At 36.2% G+C, this 18,396-nt stretch overlaps 1 protein-coding gene across 7 annotated transcripts in view; it reads right to left on the reverse strand.

Annotated features, from left to right (window-relative positions):
* Positions 1-18,396, reverse strand: part of Cep170 (centrosomal protein 170) — a 114,999-nt gene that overhangs the window by 16,759 nt on the left and 79,844 nt on the right. For 4 of the 7 annotated variants that reach the window (XM_074048776.1, XM_074048770.1, XM_074048769.1 and 1 more), the window contains 3 exons: positions 16,016-17,848; positions 9,493-9,727; positions 295-472 (listed from right to left, as the gene is read on the reverse strand). In XM_074048776.1, the coding sequence (XP_073904877.1) occupies positions 295-472; positions 9,493-9,727; positions 16,016-17,848 (2,246 nt within the window). The remainder of the gene's footprint in view (positions 1-294; positions 473-9,492; positions 9,728-16,015; positions 17,849-18,396) is intronic. The other 3 variants (XM_074048775.1, XM_074048773.1, XM_074048772.1) reach the window with 3 other exon arrangements.

Consider the following 18,396-nt stretch of genomic DNA (forward strand, 5'->3'; position numbering starts at 1 on the left):
AATCTGTCAAATTTTGGTTTGCTTTTGGATACCATTATATCCACATTTCAAGTAAAGTTATGGACCAGGAACTGGCAGGCAAAGTGTGTACACCAAATGACTTTCCACCTTCATGTTAATAGTAGACCAAAATGTTAGCCTTCTAGCTTTTACTAGTTTTGTTACAAAAACATAAAATAAATTTGCTAAAGCAAAGTTGGGAGATGCAGAGCTTCATGCAAACAGGGAGGGTGGACATAAGTAAAATAAACCAAGAAAAAGCTGAAAGCAAAAGAAATAAAGAAAAGAAAGAACCTTATGCATCTCTCCATGAAGATCTCCTACCTCTTCTCTAGTGTCTATGGCAGAGCCAGGGGTGGTGGCAGCAGTGCTTACTGTGGTGCTAGGGGCAGTGCCTGATGAAGTCACTGAGTCTATTTCTCCCGCTACATCGTTGATCTCCCGAGCAATGAGAGCAAGATCTTGGCTGATCCTGGTAACGGTGTTAGAAAAGAAGTTTAATTCCTTTTAACCAATAGCTCAAGAAACAATGATTTATGAAAGAACCAGTCACAGAAGATATATAAATAACAATTTGTACCCCAAACTTAATGATTCTTTGGAAATGCTCTCAACTATTTTGGTAACAAGAAGTCTTAAACTTTAATTTCAAAAACTAATATTAATAAAACTACATTTCCCAATAATCTGTATCATCTTGAAGAGTAAATTTTAAATACTCTGAAGGAGAAACATGCCTTTAAGTGTATACTGCTTCTGTTAGTGACAGCACTACTACCACAGAGATTTTTAAACTTGGAGAGCTGACTGATAGAATTCAAGAGGTCTCTGAATGTGGAGAAGAAATAATTACATTGTTTTCACTAATCTGTAATTGATGCGCGGTGTTTCTTCCAATTATAAATATAGGCAACAAACTACAAGAGTTTTAGCAATGCTAATGATGTGTTTCACCAACAGAAATCACATTATCATGGCTGTATATATTCCAAAAGATAACTATGGTCATCACTTTGATGACATCTTCAAAACTAAACGCACAGTAACACTTTTATCAAATATGTTCATCAAGAACCATACTACATCACTTTAAAATATTCTGACAACTGACTTTCAATATAATTGGAATTCTTAATAATTCTAAGTATTTTATACATTTAGAAACACTGAGAAGGCTTCATAAGCTTCACCACTACATGGCCAATAAAGCCTATTTGTTCCATGGAACTGTATACTATGTGGAGCACTTTCTATTACACGAGGTCATTTAAAGGTCATGAAGCATTTGTGAGCTAAGACTTGCACCATTTTGTGAATGGGCACAGATTCTCAGAGGTTGCATGGCCTGCTCATGACTGTACAGCTTAGACGAACCCACTGCAGGACCCAACCCCAGGATGAGTATGCACACCCATAAAGCTATTTATGTGTTCAACCTTGTGAACTAATGGACAAGTCATCTTTTTAAAAATTTACTTATTTATTTTTTTCTTTTCTCCTTTTATTTTATTACTTTTATATTTACTTACAGGTGTATACATTGTGCTACCTCCCCCTCCCCTGCCAACTGCTTCTGGGCAGAGCCTGTTCTGCCCTCTTGTTCTCCGGTTTTGTTGAAGAGAAAACATAGGAGATAATAAAAAGGACATGGCGTTTTTGCTAGTTTGAGATAAAGACAGCCATACAGAGAGATTCCTAGCATTGCTTCCATGCACTTGTGTATTGCAACCCACACTGGTTCATCACTACCAGACCTCTTCACTACTTTCTGGTCCCCTTCCCATAGTGGCCTCTGACAGTTTAAGATTGCTATATTCTCTCCTCTACAGTGAACACATCAACCACATTCAAATTTTAGGTTTCCTTCCTTTTCCCTATTCCTCCCGTGCACATTCTCCCCTTAGTGTGTGACCCATGACCAGTAACATTACTGCATTTGTTTTAGGTCTATAATCTACATATGAGGGAGAACATGCAATTTCTGGCCTCCTGAGCCTGGCTAACTTCGCCTAAGATGATGTTCTCCAGTTCCATCCATTTACTTGCAAATGACAAACTTCATTCTTCTTTGTGGCTGTGTAAAATTCCATTGTGTATAAATACCACATTTTCTTAATCCATTCATCAGTAGTGGGCCATCTTGGCTGTTTCCATAGCTAGGTTACTGTAAATAGTGCTGCAATAAACATGGGTGTGCAGGTGCTTTTGTAATAACTTGAGTTGCATTCCTTTGGGTATATCTCTAGGAGTGGTATTGCTGGATCATATGGTAGATCTATGTTTAGTTTTTTAAGAAGCCTCCATATTGTTTTCCAAAGTGGTTGTACTAGCTTGCATTCCCCACCAGCAGTATATGAGGGTCCCTTTTTCCTGCATCCTCGCCTGCATTTGTTGTTGGTGATGTTCTTGATGCTACTTATTCTAACAGGAGTGAAGTGGAATCTTAGTGTGGTTTTGATTTGCATTTCCTTTATGGCCAGGGATGGTGAGCATTTTTTCATGTGTTTTTTGGCCATTTGGATTTCTTCCTTAGAAGAAGTTCTGTTTAGTTCAGTTGCCCACTTCTTTATGGGTTTATTAATTCTGGGGGAGTTTAGTTTTTTGAGCTCTCTGTACATTCTAGTTATCAATCCTTTGTCTGATTTATAGCTAGCAAATATTTTCTTCTACTCTGTGGGTGATCTCTTCAATTTAGAGACCATTTCTTTTGTTGGTAGAAGCTTTTTAATCTCATGTAGTCTCATTTGTCCATCCTTTCTCTTAGTTGCTGGGCTGCTAGAATTCTACTGAGGAAGTCCTTGCCTTTACCTATTGTTTCCAGGGCATTCCCTGATCTTTCGTGTACTAACTGCAAGGTTTTGGGTCTGATATCAAATCCACTTTGAGTTGATACTAGTACAGGGTGACAGGCATGGATCTAGTTTCAGTTTTCTGCAGGCAGATAGCCACTTTCCCCAGCAATATTTGTTGAAGAGGCTGTCTATTTCTCCATCGTAAGTTTTTGACACCTTTGTCAAAAATAAGGTGGGCATAGCTGTGTGGATTCATATCCAGGTCCTTTATTCTCATGAACAAGTATCGTTACTAGTGATAACCAATAAGACATTTTTCTTGTGAGGGTTGTTTTTAGAGAACTTTATAAAATCTACTGTTGATATTTCTTATATCTCAAAAAGATTTCAATTCATTGAAACATGCAATTTCCCCACATTATGCATCTGCTGCACATAAAACTCGATTTGGCCACAGGGCAAGTTTTGGAATGACAGAATATTCTTTTTCTGGTTGGGGGGTGCAGAGTTTGAGACAGGGTCTTACTAAGTAACCCAAGGCTGGCCCTGAACCCACAATTCTCCTCCCTCAGCCTCCTGAGAGCTGTGATTATAGAGGGGTGTGTGTGTGTGTGTGTGTGTGTGTGTGTGTGTGTGTATACCAACGTGTTTGATTATGACAGAATACTCTTAAAGTATATGTGACCGTTTCTGCAACTTAAAAATCCAAAGTTACGTACAAAGGAACATATTTTTCCTTCTTAAGGGCTGCAGTAATTATGTAACAATTTAAGTTTAAAGAGAAACTAAATTCAAGCTTATACCAACAGAAGCAACTCATAGTGAATATTAAGCATTATCAGAAATGACAGTTAATTTTTCTTTTCTTTACCAATGGAAAAAAGGTAGGAGAACCACCAACAAATATTACTGATCCCTTATTACTTGCCAGGTACTGTCCTAGGTCTTAAGGGCTATGGCAGTGAAGAAGAGGACAGGTCCCTGAGAATTGTGGAGCCTAGAATACATAGTGAATGCCATGATACTATAATGAAGACATTATAAAGAAGCCTTACATTTATCAACACATTTAATTCTCACAACCACCCTGTAAGACAATATTTGTTTTACAGGTGAAGAAAGTGAAGCCTAGAAATCACATGACCATTCTAGGCTAAAGCCAAAAGGAGTAATGGGCAGAACTAGATCTTTTCATTAAGTCATACTACATTATCTACATTCCCATTCCATATATAATTTTTCAAACTTGTTAATTGTTCATGTGATCATTTTGAGAACGAGAGTTCAGGATGAACATTCTAAATCTGAAAATCAAGAATCTGGAATGCTCAAAAATCTACAAGTTTTGAGTAGCAACATGACACCACAAATGGAAAATTCTATACCTGATCTCATGTGACAGACTGCAGTCAAAGCACAGGCACATTAAAAATATTGTATAAAACCGAGCACCGTGGCATATACCTGTAGTCAGTCATAGTTACTCGGGAGACAGAGGGAGGGGGATTGTGAGTTCAAGGCCAGTGCAGGCAGTTAGTGAGGCCCCATCTCAAAAACAAAATAAAACCAAAAGGCCTGGGGGTGTAAATCAAGTGGTAGAGTGCTTGTCTAGCAAGCCTGAGGCTCTGGTTTAATCATTCAATCCCTAGTACCCAAAAAAAGTATAAAATGACTTTGAAGGTGAATCTGAAGCATAAATTAATTTTGTGTTTAGACTTCACACTCATATTCAAGATATCTCATTGTATAATGCAAATATTCTAAAATCCTGAAAAATCCAAAAACTGTAATTTAGTCTCAAGTGTTTGGGATAAGAGATACTCAACCTGTATTATCAATTTTTTCCTGAAATAAATGAACTAGGAGAAGGAACAGAGTAAATTTTAAAAAATAAGCATCAATTTATATAAAAATCTATTTTTTTCTTTAAAGATTTTTTTTTTTCTGTAGACATTTGTAAAATGAAGTTTCTGGTATTTGTGGAAAGCAGTATGAATTAGAAAAATGTCAACAACAGTCATATCCACTTGTTATGCAGTAAAAACTGCATGAAATGATCTGTTCTTAATGTACACACCACACACACTGTTCAGGAAAAAAGTACCCCACATTATTCTTTTCACACGTTTGTGTGCTCTGTGTGCAACTGTATCACTGCACATCATTTCCTATCTTAAAGTTGACTCAATTATATACATCATTAAATTAATTTAAACCTAATGTCTTCTAAATTGAAATAGGAGCTTTTTATCATTCCATTATAGAGTATGGTTCTATTTATATGGTTGTTAATTTGAAGCTTTCAAATTAAATTATTTTTTTTTGGTGGCACCTGGGCTTTGAACACAGGCTTTGTGGCAATGCTCTACTGCTGCTTGAGCTGCCTCTGGTCCTTTTCACTCTGGTTATTTTGGAGGTAGAGTCTCCTTTTTTGACCAGGTCAGCCTGGACTGCGATCCTCTTATTTTATGTGTCCTGCTTTATCTGGGATGCAAGCATACTGGACCATGCCAAGCTTTTTTCTATTAAGATGGGGTCTCACTTTTTTTTTTTTTTAATCTAGCTGGCCTAGAACTGTGATTCTTTTATCTCAGTCTCCTAAGGAGCTACAATGACAGACTTGAGCCACCAGCCCCAGATCTTCTGATTAGTCTTTTTCAATATTAGAAAAACTCCAGAACACTTATATACTAGTAGTTTTACTATGAGGACATGATAACAGTGCAAAGTGACTGAGTCTGGACTGAGAAGTTGAACAATTGTTTGTGATTCTTGGGTATAAAAGGAATTAAAGTCTAACGGGACAATTTATAAGCTGTAAGAACTTAATGTTGATTCTGAAGGCTTAAAACAGAGCTCTAAATACAATTATCTATCACTGTTTCCTCTGTGCCTCTCTTAACCACTATATGTCAAGCACCGGATGAAGCATATGTGTCAATTTGCCAACTCTCTTCAGTTGGCACTATTGTTATTATGTCCATTTTACAGATGAGATCACCGAGTACAGTGAATTAACTTGTCCAGGTTCACAGAGAAACTGGTAGAAATGGCTTTAATTCAGATGCTCTCGTCTACACTGCATCCTCATAATTGGTCTATCTCTCGAGTTCAACAGCATTCCCAGTCCACTCATCATTCTCTCATGGTATCATCTATTACCATAATGTCAAGTCATTCTTTTCATGAATGACTTCTACAACTATGATTCTAGCTGTCCGCAGCTTTCTGTGTTTCACAGCTGTAATGTAATTCTCTGCTAGACTTTTTACATGGCTGTCCTGTAAGTACCTTTTTGTCAGTATGTCCAAAATGTAGCTTGTTTTCTTTCTCTTTGTCTTTTGTTTCCTATCCTTGCTAATTTACCATTTGATCAACCATGGAATCATTTTAAAGCCTGTCTTATCATTCTGCAGTCATCAGATGTTGTAAACTGCTATACTTCCCTATCTCTTATTCATGTCCTCACTAACACACTGTCCTACTTTAGGTCTTTAATATCTTGCACATTAACTTTTGACACAAATCACCAGTCTATAAGCCCTTCTTTTCACCCAGACAATTCTATGCAATGCCTTCAGAGTTATGGTCTTTAATATAGAGGAGAAGTTACTCTTTCTCTTCAGAAATCTTCAAAGCTTCCAAGCACATAAAATAATATGCATATTCTTTACTTAGCATTCAAAGTCTCTCATTATTTGGCCAGCTCTGCCCTGTATTTGAGCGAAAGTCACACATTTTACAGCTCTATTAGAATGCCTGGACATTATCACAGTACAAGGCACACACACCATTTGCTTTCTTCATTGAGCTCTACACTGAACGCATTCATCCAAGCCATCTACACGTCCCTCACAGCACAGTGACCACTATGCTATGCTTACACGAGTGCTTAAAAATTCTCTGTTGAGCTGATGGACACTATGTGTATATCTACAGTACATATAAAGAACTTATGAATATGCAAATGTGATCTAAACCAGGCCTGTAGAAGTGTATACAAAATCAGGACACCACCTTTACAAATAATACTCTCACCTAACATAAGGATAAGATACTACGTTGGCTTTATCTTTCAATCTTCTTGTGTAAATATATGCATAAAGAGTGGTTAACTCATGAAATACTGTTAACTAGGGTTCTCTCCTAAAAGTATAATTTAATGCTAGTATGGTATGTGCAAAAAATGAATCTAAAACGCTGAAAAAACTTTAAGAGTCCTTGTGATTCAAACTGGAATCTCATAGTCTTCCAGTATTCTTTTTGGGTTAACAGTATTTTATTTTGTCATCTGTAAAGGTGGTACTATAGTTATCACCTGAATATTTATAAAACTCCTATCAAACTCCTACTAGAAGAAAATTTGTTTTCATGTTATAATAGAGAAACTGAGGCAGGAGTTATCAGGAGCACCTGGAGGAAAAGTTTCTTCTTCAAATTCGAAGTCCAGCTATACTATACTTTGCTTATGTATTTCATATTCTGAATTAACCTCATTGTTGTGCTTTAAGTTGAAATGCAGCCAAAGACTTACTACATAAGATACATACAAAATGCTGGTTAAGTGAAATAGCTTCAAATTGTAAACAAAAAGAATATGCCAAAGCAAAACACATTTTTGTAAAAAAGTTCATGATGATACTTTTCAAATAAAAGTATCTTTACCTATTACTCCCCAATAAGTGTTGCTCTCAGTATGTGAGTTTTACATGACAGCAGTAGTCCATTTTTAAAAATACAATTATTTCTCACATTTTGTTTTCGATTCAAAGCCTTTGAAAATAAATTTTCTCATATTAAGCTAAGTTATCACTGCCAAATATGAGCATTAAGTATCAACATTAACTTTCTTCCCATGCTGTCTGTCCTTCATTCCTCTCCTTTTTATTTTCCATGAAAAAGAAAATAGTTCTATGGCAGTGAGATATGTGGCTGAAAAATATACCTTGAAAAATTAATATCCCCAAAGCAAGTTTTATTTGCAGAGTGCTACTGACAAAATTGAGGGACTAAGGCATGAAAATCTAATTAAAGGCTGAACAGCTTGGCCTTAGAATCCTATCACAGATAATAAAAGAACACAGACAATAGCAATAAGGCACATAACAAAACAGCAACAAGTGAACACAATGTTCAGCCACTATCCTCTCTTCCCTTTGCGTTAGTCTTTTTGGGGGAAAGGAAGTAGAGATGGCCCAGAAGAATAAGGTTGTTAGTTTTTCTAGTTTAGGGTAGTGAGAGCCTGAGAGAAACGTATTCTCGATCTCCTTGGTACCACCTGATCTTGTGAAGCTGGGCATTTCCTCATAGGAAGGGGACAGTGATGAGACCAGAGCAGGACCTATTGCCAGCTGTACCCAGAAGAATAGAAAACATGTTAAGACTCTCTCATTATAGGTATTTGTGGGCCCTAATGATTTATGGATCCCAAATCCTTTCTCTAACTAGAAAAAAATGGCTTAAAATTGTTTCAGTTAGTCCCACAAAAAGCTATCTGTGTAGGAAAACAAAAATGTCTTAAGATGCACAACGAGATTAGAAGGTCATGTTCTCTGAAAAGAATAATTACAAATGAACTCATTTAAAACAAAAGACTGAACATTACGTTAAAGTAACAACAATTCACAGAAGTCAACAGAAAGATAAAGGCGTTAGATTCAGGTCAAAGTTTGCTACTGTTCTTAAAAGCACCCGTGGATTACTCTACATATGCCAAGAACACTGCCAAGTATAAGACTTCAACATGAGTATCTTAAGTAAGGGCAGAAGTAGTTTTAGCACATATGCAACAAAAATGTTTAGTTAATACATATACCACAGTAAAATTTAATATCTTACAAACATTACACAAAAAGTCTTACATCTGAACAAGTGTCACATCTGTTTGAGTGTAACCCCTCTCCAATGTTCATCCACAGTAAGTTATTCATTACATCTGCAGCATGAGTTTTACTTTTTATATATAATCTAAAGGTTATAATAGTCATTTAATATTCAAAATGATCATGTTTTGATTTTCTTTTTGTGGTACTGGGGTTTGAACTCAGGGCCTCACACTTGCTAGGCAGGTGCTCTACCACTTGAGTCATTCTGCCAGCCCCCTTTTTGTATTGGGTATTTTCAACATAGGATCTCTCAAACTATTTACCCAGGCTGGCCTCAAACTGCAATCCTCCTGATCTCTGCCTCCCAAGTAGCTAGGATTATAGGAGTGAGCCAACAGCATCTCGGCTTGTTTTGATTTCTTAAAGGGTTGGACTAACTATGCTTAATGATTCAAAAAAGTAGAAGCATGGCTATAAGCCCAGCACTTGGGAGGCTGAAGCAGGAGGATCAAGAGTTTGAGGCTACAGAGCGAGACCCTATCTTAATCAAAAAGAAAAAAAGAAAAAAGAAAAATCTGCCTAATCTAATTTTCACCAGAGAATATCAGCAACACATCTCTACTGGGTAGGCAGGCGACTGCCTCTTTGGAAGTGAAAGGACAGTAATCAGTAACTGCCTGCTCAACTAGAAATTAAAAAAAAGGGGGAGGGGGGAGGGGCAAGACAAGTAATTCTACAACACATTCTACAATGCTAGTACCACTGGCATTAAATAGATTAAAAATAAGAGAAACTAAGGAAAAGAGGCTGATGGAGAGTAATTCTGCTGACAAAGCTGAGTTCACCAGCATTCATGCGTTGCTGACAGAACCCACCTGGCTATCTCTTCCCGATGAGCAGTCCAGTCTCTGATGTAATCCTCTTGCTCTTTAATCCGATGCTTGAATGAAGAGCTAGCAGGCATGGCTGATCCAGCGCTCTGCAAGCGAGTGGTTTTCAGGGCTGGAGAAGTACGTAGACGAGTATGTTTAGGGGAATTACGGTTTGATCCAAATTCATCTTCTGAGGTGGAAGCATAATCAGTAGGAAAGCGCCTCCATCTTGAATTTACTAAATTAGTTTAATTATTAAAAAAAGAATTATTATGTCATCATTTAAAGGAGATAAAATAAAAATCATGATTTCAAAAACACCATGAGTGTACACACAGCACAGTTTTCAAGAACTGACACACATACCTCACAAAATAAGTCTACTAACCCTTAAAGATAGAAACATTATGCTTTGGTGAATTCAAAACAATGAATAATTAAAAACAACTGAAAGACCTTCATTTTGTAGTGTAGTGAATAAACATCCAGATGAAAAATTTCACTGATGATAAACAACTAAGGAAGCTCTATTTAGAATTGCTTAATGTGGGTATTTTTCAATTGCAAGTATTTCTCATTTGAATGAAAATATGGATATTTAAAAAATGACAGCAACAACACCAACGACAACAAAAATAAAAACAAGGGAAAAGATTTCCTCATGCCACATGGACTTTTGCACATGGAGATGGTAAAAACCCTCTTTTCCCAACATACAAATGTGCATAACTCCTACTGGAAATTATGTCTTTATGGCAGAAAAAACATTACCTCTGTTATTCAACATCCTGTTATGCTATGGTTGGAAAAAATCTTTTTACACGGTAAAAAACACAACAAAGCATTTTCAGTACAACTGTGCCACTCTGACACTGAAAGCATATGGTCAAAATTGATAATGACATAATTTACAAAGAGCAAAACTATAAGCTGTTCTCACGACCACTGACATTTAAGCACAGGAGATACTGTGGATAGTCACATTAAAGAAAGTAGCAATCACTTTCTTATTTAAGATTAGAAAAGACATTTAAAAATGGCATTGCTAACACATTTGAAAAATCAGAAGACAAATTAATACAGACACTTTACTACTTGCAATATGAGAACCAAACATAGAAATAATTTGTGAAGCATAAAATGGAGGTAAACAGGCAGACGATGACTAACTCATAGCGAGCACCCCAGAGGAAGGGAGCATGTCTGTTTAACTCACTAATGCACACCCAGCAGCCAGTGAAGTGTCTGGCTACCACATGCTAATGAATAATCTTGAATAAGTGAGTTCCTGCATATGAGCACTGCTTTTCTCAAATCTAGAAAAAGCATGAGATGCTTTTGGTATTTTAAGTGATAAACTTTAGCACTTTCTGTCAGTTACAATTTCTACTACTAGAAGACTTTCCTTTTCCCTCTCTCCATTTGTCTGTCTCTGCCTATCTCCCTTGCCCTCAGAAACTTGATGTAAGCTGCAGAGCAGATTGGTGAAGTCTACAATTTTCTCATCTTTTTGGGGAAAAAAGTTAAAAATATGGCAAACAAAATAAAAAATACAGCAAACAAATTTGTACTCATAAATGCTAAATGTGTGTTTATTCTGGTATCTTACATTATTATCCAGAAATAAGAAAATAATCATTTGTTAGCTCAAATTTCTTGCTTTATAACTGTGAAACTGGTCATCAAACCTATAATTGAAAACTGTCTTGAGACAAAAAAATGACAGAATTTTAATAAACTGCAGAATGAATTAAAATATGAATATGATGAAAGTAGTAATTTAGGAAGAAGGGCATCAATGGCCGATATATTCTAAGAGTGCAGAGCTCATGAAAGCAGAGTGAGAAATTAAGCACCAAGTGCTATGAACTGGCATCCATGCTAAATATTAAGTCATAACATATAAGTAGAGCCACATTGATTTTTTTGTGTGTAGTACTGGGATTCGAACTCAGGGCCCTCATGCTTGCTATGCAGGCACTCTACCACTTGAGTAGTTCTGCCAGCCACTAAAATTAACTTTTAGTAGTATTTTACTGAGTCTCAAGATTATACAACAATTACACATTTAGAGGAAAACAGTAAATGAAAAACTTCGCTACCTTTCCAACTAGAAGTCAGTAAGAATACTAAATCATCTAATCCTATCTTTAAAAAGCAACCAAAAGAAAAAGTGTATTTTAAAAACTGGAGAATAACATCTTTAGGTTATATCACGTAGGGCAGAATGAGAGAATGAGTGTAGCAAAGCAAAGCAAATAAAAAACTGGCTTACTAAATCTTCGAGAATGGAAAGCATATCACACAGGAAGTCCATGAAGAAAAGCTGAGTCACCTCTGTGTACCACTCAGCCTGAGTGAATGACAACCACTGGAGAAAGTCATCAGGGAGGGAGGGTAAGGCCAGGACTTTTAACTGATATTTCTCAGAAGAACTTCTTACAAAACATTTGTTTTCCTTAACCTTTGATTCCAAACTACTACCACCTATATATTTTATCAAGTGAAAATGCCTCATAACTTGCTAATTAATACAGAGGAAATTTCAAGTTTGAAGGTTTTTTTCACGCAAGCTTATTTACTTCATAGAATTTTGGAACCGAATAATCATAGTCTAAATCCTTCAATTTAGAGATAAAGTATGTCAGAGAGGTACTGCCTTGCTTGTGTCAAAGTCTAGGGCAGATCTACTGACTCCCAGAGTTCATTCCTTACTGTTCCAAGTGTTTTATACTTAAACATTAGAAAGGTCTATTTTTTCATTTCCAACAGAACAATTTTTAACCATTCTCAATGTATGTCATGGATGACAAGTTTTTCTACTTTCCACCTATGTTGAAGAAAAATTTTACTTTTTTTCCCTTGAATTTTATATTGTTTAGGTAACAATGTATGTAAAATTTTGTACAAGTGCTTAATAGACATTAAATTGAAAATGTGCACTAAAATGCCAGTTTCCAAGATGGCTGTTGATTAGGGGAAGTAGTTCCAGGATGGTCTTAATCTTGTGACTCATCCAAAACTTATTTTAGTTACAATATCACAAAATTTATTTTATTTTTGTTATGAAATAACACTCCCTCTTGTTGAAATAATAAACTAGTATGTCTACTATAAAAACATTCTATCCAGAATATCTATAATTAAAAAGGAATGTTATTAGTATCATGTATTTGTGAATGCTCCCTTTTCTTTTCACTTAACCGAAACTTTGTTGACTACAACTGCAGACTGAATACATTTCAGATAACACACAATGCATCTTCAGACTACATCAGAATATTTTAGTGGGAAATTAAATCATGAACATGTTTTGTGTGTATACTTATGAACATACAGCATTGAGATTACTTGAAAAAAAAAATCCCTGGTAATTCTCTGCTTTGGCCTCTCTCCTGGAGGAAGAATTAACTCAAGCCATGCATACCTGTCACTTAATTTCCACTGTGTATAAATACTGAGAATTAGAATTAAAAAGGGAAAGGAAACATTTTAAGAAAAATTCTAAGAGTATTAATATAATATCTTTACTTTCTAAAGTCTGCACCTTACATATAATGAAAACCAACTGCTTTAAAAATTTGACAATTTAAGGTCCTCAATTCTAAATTCATTTTATTAAAATAAATATGGGCATTTCAATTGTACCTTGGTACTGAAGAATCACTGACAGAATTTGGGTGGGGGACATTTGCTAAACTCTTAGAAGCAAGTTATATCATGCATAAAAGAACTCTTAACCCCAATACTGTTAAATCAGACATTCCCAATCACCAGTTTTTACCATATACATTTCTCTTAAAAATATGGAATCTGAAACTTTTTTCAGAATTATTTTTAATATGCCAGTTTGGACAGTATTACAGGTGCTAGGTTCAGACAATTCCAAGATCTTTAAAACCAACACTAACCACTAAGATTTACATTCTTTTAAATCATTATTTCAAAAGCTAAGAGTTTTATTTTTCCATTCAAAATATTAGAATTATTTTAAACAGAATTATCTTAATATTAAAATTACCAAAATCAAACATGTTTGGTCTTTTTCTTTTTATACTACATTCTCCATGCTACTGGCTGTTCTTTTGGATAAGTGTAAAAAGATACAATACTAGAAAATGAACACCTTGAGGGAATCCTTGGTCACAATGTGGCTTTCAGCCCATAAAGTGATAACAACTGGGTAAAATAGCAGACTTGCAAAAATTTTAGTGAACACTTCCAGAACTGTTATAATTGTATATTGACTTTGTTTATACTTCTAATAATCCAGCAGATTCTAGCTGTCTTCTGGAAGGTAGCATGTAGTACTGACTATTTCTAAGAGTTAGAGTACATGTGGCAGAAGAGCAATGGGCTGGGAATGGAAGTCCCTGGATTTTCTGTCCCTGCTGGAGCTACCTGAATAGGGTAGGTTATTTCATCTCCTAGTCTCACGTCCCTAAAGGAAATATCCCTTGTAGCGCATGACAATAATTATTTATATACTGCTAGTATGCTATTTTATGCCATAGACATGTACTATATCTCATTAAGGAATTTCCTTAATTTCATTAAGGAATTTGAGGTTCTTTTTGGACAAAGAAATCTGAGTATCAAGTTTGGTATTCAAAGTGGAAAACAAACTGTTTCTATAAATAATGATATCTTATATTTGTTACTCAGACTTGCTGAAGTAATCACATTTGCCTTGCATCTTGAATAAGCCCCAAACACTAAAAAATGAGGAATAAAACCAGATCACTCGTGTGGTAAAAGCTAGTCACTCAGCATAGAAGGGAAAGCTACTTGATAACATGTAATTTATGTTATAGCTTATGCTATGAAAGAACAATATTAAGATATTTTAATTTACCTAAATGGAGATAAGATGATAAAACAAGCAGTGTGGCAGATGAAATTTTATCAGGGAACAAACCATAGAAAACACCACAAAGGGAATTTGATTTGAAGAGGTACAGCCATAAGAAACAACAGAATAACAATACTAGGAAATCATGCAACAAAATATAGCAGTTTTCAAATACTTGACAATAAATTCATAAACAAGCAAGCCCAAACTGTAAACAAGGACTTGGGTAATAAGAAAATCCATCTATTCTTTTTGAAGCCACGATTGTATGTTCTCTAGTAGTTTCAGCCCTATATATATTTCTACCATGACCCATGGACTATCATTTCCAAAACCACTAACTAGCAGAGATAGAAAGGTAAGTATAGGAAAGCAGCAGTAAAGGAGGAACAGGAGGTGAAACAGCAACAAAACAAATACTAAGTACCATTACTTTTGAGTCTTATAGGATATGTTCTGGGAGATGTAAATCAAACAAAGCGAAAGACTGCACCAACTTTCCCTCCACCATTAACTCAAGACCTAGGGCTTACTTTGATGCTTGGTGACAGGAAATAATCTTTAAGTCTTATAACTGGTCTCTCCCATTGGCCTTTTCAGCCACACCCATACATAAGGTTGATTATGAAGTAATAAGACCATTCTTAAGGATATATGCATAAATAGTCCCCTGCCTTTCTCTAGTTAACATGTATTCTCAGTGGTTTCAGCTCTGATAATGAAGTATAAAACAGACAATATGCAAGAGCAATTAAAGCCTGGTGGGAAGTAAGTAGTTTTTGTAGTTATCACTCAGTCACAGCTAGTTACTAGTTAAATGTTGTAAGAGCACTTAGTGAGATCATGCCCACAATTAATTAAGCCCAGTTTCACCCACATGTGCTTAGGGACTGCCACATGAAATCCATCTTCTTCCACTGAAATAAATTCAGAGTTAGTTTTTCACCTGTGCCAACCATAAGCAAATTCAGCTTTAAAATATGCTAAGTATATGAGACACTTCAAAATTAGACAAAAAAAAAAGATCAATTATTTCACTTAGCTCTGAAAGGACTAATAAAAGGTATACTGCTTCTGTTCAGGTTCATGAGGGCTTTGAAGTATCTGCTTTTAGAAGCACAATATTAATTCCTATTATTTAAACTAGATAATTAGTAAATATAATTTTGAAACAAATCTAGCCATGTCACCAAAATGGAAAAACTCCTAAATCAGTTCAACAAATTTCTAATTTTGAAGTAACTATTTTGCCCAAGGACTTTAATTAGAAGTGCATTAAATTCTGAATTTTCTATTTACTAAGCTGAAATTATTATTATTATTTTGGTAGGACTGGGGTTTGAACTTGGCTTTAGGCTTGCAAAGCAGGCACTCCACTGCTTGAGCCACACCTCCAGTCCATTTGCTCTGGTTACTTTTGGAGGTGGGGTCTCTTGAACTATTTGGCTGGCTGGCTTTGAACCTCCATTCTCCTAATCTCAGCCTCCCAAGTAGCTACGATTACAGGCGTGAGCCACTGGTGCCTGGTTCACTAATATTATTTTTAAGTACAGAAAAAAACCCTTCTAAGTTGTAACCTTTCTCTTGACTATTTTGGGAAGACACTAGAAATTTAATTATTAAGAGCCCCAAACAAAACATGCTTATGTTATTAAAAATCTGGATCTAATTTACCTGAAGAGGAGCCATGAGTTGAGCTCATACTTTTGACCTTGGAGTCTGACAGTCGAGAAATACTGTTAGCTCTAATTCTAGGAGAAAATTTATCAGATGGCACTAATCTGGCTCCACTTCTAATGATGGCTTCTGCGGTACGTGAAGAGGCACTACTTCTAGATATTGTTGCTTCAGAGTCACTACGGGCAGACAATGAGCCAAGCCTCGTCCTACGAGGCTGAGCCAATAAATCAATCCTAGAGATGTTCCGCCTCCCTGTGGGTGGTTTTGATGTGGAACTTGTGGTGGAAACTTCAGAAGCAACAGATGCCTTGTCAGCATCAGCAAGTTCACTGTCTGAAGCTTCACCAAGTCGTGCTCTGCGCAAGAGGGAAGTCCTAGTAGGTCGAGGCCTTGGAAGAGTGGTTGATTTATTGGATGAACCAGGAGCTACTGGAGAAGACTTAGATTTTGTTCCTTTGCCTCCTTCCAGTTTGGAATGCACATGCTCGTCAGTGGAGGTTAGTGGAGTCCTTCCATGAGATTTGCAAGAGTATGTTTCCTGGTCAGATGACATGATGTCAGAAATAGCAGAATGAGGTACACTGGAAGTTTGGTCGTCATCTGTCAAGTCTACTGAAGGCTGCCTTATTCTTCCACTGGATTGTACAAATTTCCGACCATCTGCTCTTGAACCTATATCTGTGGAACGGCTTTTTGTTTTCTTTTCAATTTTCTCCCTAGCACCTGAAGATGAAGATTTTGTCACATCTTTGGAAGGAGAACTTGTGGAACACCTATCTTTGTAGAGGCTAGTGAAACTCTTTCGCTTTTGGGTGGACTTTCTCTCAGTCTCTCCAGTAACCAGACTGATTGTACTAGCTGTATCCACATCAGACTCTGGGGAAATAGAATTGTCTCTATTGTAACTGGGAGTATCTGGGCCTTCATCAGTTTTATTATCTTCACGCAGTTTAGCTTCTAGAAAAGCCATTACTGCTTCTGTGTCTTTTAGAATAAGGGTTGTGTCCATACTAGAATCAGTATCCAAAGAGTCACTTCTGTCTCGCAGTCTACTTGCAGATGTTAATACTAAGGAAGGGGTTGTAGATGATGTCTGTTTATTTATATGAGGAATAAGTTCTATGGGTATGTTTGGGGTAGGTTTTTCTATAGTGAAGCTGCCTTGTCGCACTAATGGCTTGGAGGATTCCTTCTTGTCTCCTCCCTTTGAAGGCTGACTTTTCAGAATTTCCTCAGCTTTTCTTCTCTTGTTCTCATTTTGTATTACCCTTTCTCCTTTGCTTGTAGAATGTCCTTGAATTTTTTCTGGAGATTGGGATTCTGGTTTAGAAACTTCCTCCCTACATTTATCTATCTGACCTGAAACACTTTTTGAAGATAGTTTAGTAGGTGTCCACTGGGCCTGCTCCTTCTGTTCTTGTTGCTGCTGTATTTTAGCTAATGTCTGTTTTATTAAAGAAGCTTCCTTATCGGTTTCATTCTTCTCCTTCCCAGAAGAGCTGCCTAAGTGAAGGAGGACTTTACTATCTCCACCAGTTTTAAGAATTTCACCATTTACTCCTCTGTTCATTTTATTCAGGGTTCTGTCAGCATCCTGTTTATCTTTTTGGTATACCTGTGTGGGTGTTTCTTTCTCTTGCAGTTCTGTGTCTTGCTTCTCTCCTATCTCTGATCTCTGTGTTACAACCTTTGCTCTGGAGCTCTCAAGAACCTTTTCTTCATTTGGAAGCTGGGGAAGAGTTCGTCGTCTTCTCTCTCCTTGAGTAGCCAAAGAAGTTGTAGAGCTAGTATTTCTCAGTGACACGCCAGATTCACCAACATCTGTCTCTATAAAATAAAAACCACAAACACAGAATTAATTAGGACAAAAAAGTAAAAGGAGTATCATATCACATTAGATTTGGAAGCGTAAGTAAATAGTTTAAAAAGCAAGTATAATTCCAAATGACACAGATTAACAATCTGCCTATCTACAGATGACTCAGGAAAACAAACATGAGACAAAAATTACAGCCATATGATCTTTCATTCCTGTAATAAATTTTTTTCTTATCTATTTTTTTAAGTGGCCAAAACTGTGTTTATAGTATATTCCGATTATATGTATACTTTGTGCAGTGAAATCAAGCTAATTACATATTCATTACCTCACATTAAATTTACCCTTTTTTGTGCAGTGAAGACCTATTCTCTTAGCAATTTTCAAGTTTACGATACCTTGTTATTAACTACAGGGACCCTCATGTATGAGGCTTATCTGTTACTAAACTACACTCGTTGCTGTTTTTGTTTTGATGTGTTTTATAGCACAAAAGTTCACTGTCCATTCTTGCTTTTTGTGATTATCTGTCTTTGAGGTTTGCTGAAGAAAACAG

This window comes from Castor canadensis, chromosome 11 (genome assembly GCF_047511655.1).
Source record: "Castor canadensis chromosome 11, mCasCan1.hap1v2, whole genome shotgun sequence".
In the NCBI taxonomy this organism is placed as follows: Eukaryota; Metazoa; Chordata; class Mammalia; order Rodentia; family Castoridae; genus Castor; species Castor canadensis.